The sequence below is a fragment of the Pituophis catenifer genome, unplaced genomic scaffold (assembly GCF_029215685.1).
Source record: "Pituophis catenifer annectens isolate HBS135680 unplaced genomic scaffold, rPitCat1.0.hap2 SCAF_4, whole genome shotgun sequence".
Taxonomy (NCBI): domain Eukaryota; kingdom Metazoa; phylum Chordata; class Lepidosauria; order Squamata; family Colubridae; genus Pituophis; species Pituophis catenifer.
Window position 1 is genome coordinate 25,424,170 of NW_027256884.1, and position 6,185 is coordinate 25,430,354.

At 38.6% G+C, this 6,185-nt stretch overlaps 1 protein-coding gene across 2 annotated transcripts in view; it reads right to left on the reverse strand.

Annotated features, from left to right (window-relative positions):
- Positions 1–4,574, reverse strand: part of TPP2 (tripeptidyl peptidase 2) — a 63,199-nt gene extending 58,625 nt beyond the window's left edge. For both annotated transcript variants that reach the window (XM_070944259.1, XM_070944258.1), the window contains exon 1: positions 4,324–4,574. In XM_070944259.1, the coding sequence (XP_070800360.1) occupies positions 4,324–4,488 (165 nt within the window). In that variant the 5' untranslated portion in view covers positions 4,489–4,574. The remainder of the gene's footprint in view (positions 1–4,323) is intronic.
- Between the last annotated feature and the right edge of the window lie 1,611 nt (positions 4,575–6,185).

Genomic DNA, 6,185 nt, shown 5'->3' on the forward strand with positions numbered 1-6,185 from the left:
GATTATGAGTCTCTCCCAAAATTTGGTACAACTATTAAGACAACCCTCTCCAATCATGCAATGTTAGTCATTTAAAACAAATTATTTTTATAATAGCAATAACACATGCATTTTAGAGAGTTTGAAACAAACGTAAAGGTGAAAAATGCTTAATAAAAATTATTTTATATATAAAAAAAGAAACAAACGTAATAATCAAAGGTAACACTTGGCACAGTAGAGCTTATAAATATGCATCCTATAAAGAGTGAGAGGAATAGGAATTCAAATTATGTAAGAGGAAGAAGATAAAGTGGATACTGTCACAAAGAAGACAGTATGGAAAATCAACTGGAAGGATACCACAAAGCAGAGACAGATTTTTATTGGCCACGATGAAACAATGATGCAAAATTCATTTGAAAAGCAGCTTTAACATCAAAGCAAGATACTGTAGCAACTGTCTTAATCCAAAACTAAATAATATAATTGCTTTCAAGTCAAGCTTAATACAACCAATTATTTAATTTTTGTTTTTATTACAGGATTCTGTATGCTGCCTACCATTGGACTCTAATCAGTTTAACAGATCTCATATGTAACAAGAGGCAGATTAAGGCAAAAGCAGCGCTAACCAAACTCAGCCTTAAGTAATGGACTAGATTTAAGGTTTTAATTTTTAGGATGGCAACACTGAAGGCGGTGGGGTTTTTTGTCTGTCTTTAAGTTTGATACATGGACAACCTCGTTTAGTTTTCTTGGTAATATTTTTAAGTGGTGTGCCACTGCCTTCTTCCTAGAAGAGACACAGAGTGACGGGCACAAAGTCTGTAGTCTTAGTTACTACAGGTGACTAAGGTGTGACCAGAACCCAGATTTTATAATTCCCAGTTACCATACCACTGGCCCTAACTTGCTCTGAAAGAACTTTTACTTGCTACTTTTTCAACAAAATTTACATTGTGAATCCATTTGCATAATGATTATACTTTCCAAAAGCATAACAAGTACATTATATTTTAAAACATTTCATTTTGAGTTTTATTTGTAAAACAGAAATTTAGGGCCTATATTCTAAATTATTAAATATTACAAAATGTATATAATAAAAGAATAACACTAAGTTTAATTGTAACTTTATATTCAATGTTTCTTAAATTATATTCTAGGGTACATGACTGTTCCCCAAGAAAGTTAAAGAGATTTCACAAGCTTTTCCAAAAATCCAAGGTGTTTTTTTTTTTTTGGTCATTTGGATTCATGCATAGCTACGGTAAATATTGGATCCAAAAATAACTAAACATCAAAATTTCATCTTTACCAATTTTTCTAGACAATGAAGACAAAATATAAATGCACATATTCCATTAATGAATATATGAATTGCAAAATATTATGAACACACAAAGATGAGATATTCAGATCTCTCTCTCAAATATCTCACTAAACAATTAAAAAATCAGTGGAAAAATATGTGGCTTTTTAAATGGAAAAGGCTTTTAAGTGAAAATAAAGCTGAAAGAAACCATAACCTGAATCAAGTTGCTTCCTGTACCTTAACAGGGGAAAAGGTTGCAGCCTGACAACACAAGAATTTTAAAACTATAACTGTTAGGGAACTATGTAGGTTAATGGGGAGGATTCAGCATATACGACCAGATGCATTCCCTGTAATCCATGAACCATGTTGCATTTAGTAATTAAACATCTTCAGTCTCATCTCTTTCCTCATTAATGTTGTTTTAAATTACATGATGTACCTGAATTTGAACAAGAGTGACCAAAGGGCCATTTAAAGAGTCTATAGTCATCACTTTTTTAACCTGTTAACCACATCTAAGCCTTTCATAAATCTCAATTTAAAATTATACTGCTGCCTGTTTTTTAATTTGATTTGACAAGAGCAAGGTAACATGTTCATAGAAATCCTTTAACTTTCTGCTAATTATGAATTGAAGAATTCCCATACAATTAAATTCCAATTAATTAATCACTGTTAAATGTGTCAAGCACAGTCAACACAATTATAGTTACAGAATATTGCACAATCGTTGGCATGGCAGAACTAGTTTGGGCTTTTTCCCCCTCCCACCTATGAAGAATTAATTACAGCAAGTGCGTAAAACATTTAATAATATACCTGACTCTTTGTTTTTTCCTGAAATTTGACATCCTTCAGTTTTCAGAATCCCATTTACAAGTTCAGCCAGTTTTAAGAGGATCGCACATAATTCTTAATTATATTTTGTACAGGTGAAGCAACTTCATTCAATAACATAGTATTTCATGTGTAACAGAGTTTAAAGAGTTCAATATTATAACTTATAATAACAATCTTGCTAATTTATAAAGATGACTGCAACACTTTTATTGATACTTCACTTAACAACCCCATATCTCTTTACTTCAATATAATGCATATAACATCCACTGATAACATGTGAAGGAAATTCAAACTACAAACATTAAGGCTGGGTAAAACATCTGAAAATTTCTTCACAACATTTGTTAACGTGAACAAAGCCCCTCTTTGAAACACCAAAGCAGCCTCGGTTTTTGCCAAAGATTTGTACAGATGTTTATGCACGAAGAAAATTTCCACTGGGATTATTAGTGAAAGGAGTATGTGACAATACGTACAAGCCTTACAAAGACATAACTATTTTAACATTTAAGAGACATGTGAAATTAGGCTTCCCTTTCAAATGCCTTGTTGCTAAGTGAGACATTTATTGAGTTTTGCCACATTTTATAACCTTTCTAATCATAGTGGTTAAGTGAATCTGTGCAGTTGTTAAGTTAGTAATACAGTTGTTAAGTGAATCTGGTTTCCCCATTAACTTGCTTGTCAGAAGGTCGCAAAAGAGAATTATATGACCCTGGGACACCACAACCGTCATAAATATGAACCACTTGTCAAGCCTTTGAATGTAAATCATGTGACCATAAGGTCATAAATGTGAAAAATGGTCCTGTCCCTTTTTTCAGTGCCAATGTAACTTCGAACGGTTAATAAACGAACTGTTGTAAGTCAAGGACTACCTGTACATGGATATACAGTTAATCATTTGACTTTAAGCTATTTTGAGATTATTTTTACTTTACCTGCTTCAAAGCTACCATACACAGAGAATATAAATTTATTTATTTGTCATCTTGTCATCTGCTACTTTAATTTTTTATGGGGAAATTTTAAAGAAGCCTTCAGAGGCCAATAATAATAATGATGATGATGATCGGGGCACTTGGTACCATGTCTAAGAATTTTACAAAACACATCAAGAAATTGCAGCTTCCTGCAATAACACCAGCGGAACTGCAAAAAACTGTGCTACTCAGAACATTGTACATCTTAAGAAGGTACTTGGTTGATACCTAGGATGCTGGCAGCAATCCGTATCAACCATTAGTACCAGTCAATCGTATTTGTGACACATTTTTAAATGTTCAGTTGACTGAGTTTCCTGTTTAATGAATAAAAGAGATAATAATAATAATAAAAATCCCATCATTCTAAAGTTGCCTGACCCAAAATCGCAAGTGGAAAAAAAGAAGATATGAATTAGGTTGTCTTTCTTATCCCAATAAGCAGCTCCTTTTTGAATTAAAACTTTCTCCTTGAGCTTTTCCAAAGGAAGCAGGCCTTTAACCCCTTTCCCCAAGGACGACCGACACATTTTACACCAAGAAGGCCACTCAACTTTCCTTGTGTCTTCTCCATGCCTATTATCTAGCTTTTTGCTATGCATTGAACTACAAAGCCTGCTCAACCAGGCAGTTTGGCAGCTGAAGGGCAACAGCGGGAGGAAATGCTGTGAAAAACAAATCTCTCTTACACTGAAAGTATGAAGTACAGGTAGTCCTCGATTTACAACGGTTCACTTAGTGACCATTTGAAGTTACAACGGCACTGAAAAAAAATATGACATGACCATTTTTCACACTTACAACTGCTACAGCATCCCCGTGGTCACGGGATTTGCATTCGGATGCTTATCAAACCAACTCACTTTTATGACGGGTTGCAGCATCCTGGAGTCACGCGATCCCCTTTTTTGCGACCTTCTGACAAGCAACGTCCACGGGGGGGGGGGGGGGGGGGGAAGCCGGATTCACTTAACAACCGTGACTAATCTAACCACTGCAAAGATTCAGGGGGCAAGAAAAGCGGGGCAAAACTCACTTGAACCAATCAATGTCTCCATTAGCCACAGAAATGTTGGGGGCTCAATTGTGGTCGTAAGTCGAGGACTGCCTGTAGCGGGAAGAAGATAGACAAAGAAAGGGGGGAAATAATAATACTAATACAATTTAAGGCTAAGGAGACCTCCGTTGGCATCTCACCTGCATGCCCGGAGCGCCGGGATCCACACCCGTGTCTAAAATGGCCAAGAGAACACCCCGTCCATCATATTCCGGGTACCGGGAAAGGAAGGCGGTAGCTCCGGTTTCCTTCTTGGGCAGAAGCCCTTGAAACGGGAACTGCTCGTCTCCAGCCGACGCCGCCATGTTGAAAACAAGGGAGAGGGAAGGAGAGGTTAAAGGAGACACCAGACACGCACCCGACACAGAAAGACAAGAAAGTACCGCGCAGCCCGAGGTGACGCAACGGCTCTCTTAGAAAGAAACGCTCCAGAAGGAAGGAAGGGAAAGGGAAAAAAAAAGGGCGCAGGCTTCTTTTCCCTCCGAGCGCATGCGCCGCCGTCCCAGCCAATAGCAACGATAAGCACAGCCCGGCGGGTGTGCTACGTCACGAGCGCTCTCCGCCTGCGAGGGAGATTTAATCGTGCCTGGGCTTTGTTTAGCGAGACTTTGGAACAGCCTCTCAAATTACAGCGCGGTTCGCTCTTGCTGGTAGTGGATCGTGACTGTAGACCAATGAGAAAGGGAAAGGATTTCTTAAAGGGGTAGCAGGTTAATAATCCTTTTGGGCAAGGGTGGGCAAATGTGGCCCTTTTACAACCTTGGCTGTCTCAGGAATTCTGGGAGTTGAAGTCCACAGGTTGTAAAAGGGCCATTTGGCCATCCCTGCTTTTAGGCTCTCGTCCATCTCTCCTTCTTTCGTGGCTTCAACTCTCGTTGTAATTAAAGTCACCGCGCTCGGCTTCGTCTTATTTCAAACAACGCGAGATCTTAATGCTGTTTGTTCGCTGGTGCGGGATGGGGATGGTGGTCGCTTCGATGCAATGCAATGCAGTGCGATGGCAATAGATCTGGAAGGGACCTTGGAGGTCTTTTAGTCCAGCCCCCTGCTCAAGCAGGAGAACCTATACTACTTTTATTTATTTTTATTTATTTTATTTATTTTTCGTCACGCTTGTATTTAATAACAGATACAAGTCTAAACATAATTATGAATACATGAAATGGATACCAATAAAAGGAAACATTAGGATAGGGACGATGGGCACACTGGTGCTCTTAAGCACGCCCCTTAAAGACCTCTTAGGAATGGGGTGAGGTCTACAGTAGACAGTCTTAGGTTAAAATTTTGGGGGTTTACTTCAGATAAGTGACTGTCTAGACTCTAGTCCAATGTTTCTCGATCTTGGAAGCTTGAAGATGGGTGGACTTCAACTCCCAGAAGATTCTGGTAGTTGAAGTCCACCCATCTTCAAACTACCAAGGTTGAAAAACACTGGTCTAGCCTCTTAAAAACCAGTGATGGGAACGCCCATGATTTCTGGAGGCAAGCTGTTCCACTGGTTCATTGTCCTCACTGTTAGGAAATATCTCCTTAATTCCAGGTTGTTTCTCTCTTTGATTAGTTTCCAACCATTGTTGGAATGGTGGTTTGTGGAGAATAATTTGACCCCCTCTTCTTTGTGGCAGCCCCTCAAATACTGGAAGCCTGCTGTCATGTCGCCCCTAATTCTTCTTTTCCTTAGACTAGGCAAGCCCAAATCCTGCAAACGTTCTTCATATGTTTTAGTCTCCAGGTCTTTGATCATTTTAGTTGCTCTTCTCTGAACTTTTTCAAAAGTCTCAACATCTATTTTTGTAGTAACGTGACCAAAACTGGATGCAGTATTCCAGGTGTGGTCTTATTAGGGTTTTATAAAACGGTACTGATACTTCACGTGATCTTGATTCGGTGCCTCTGTTTCTATAACCCAGGATTGTATTAGCTTTTTGGGCGGCGGCTGCACACTGCTGGCTCATATTCAAGTGATCATTCACTAGGACTCCAAGGTCCTTCTCGTGGT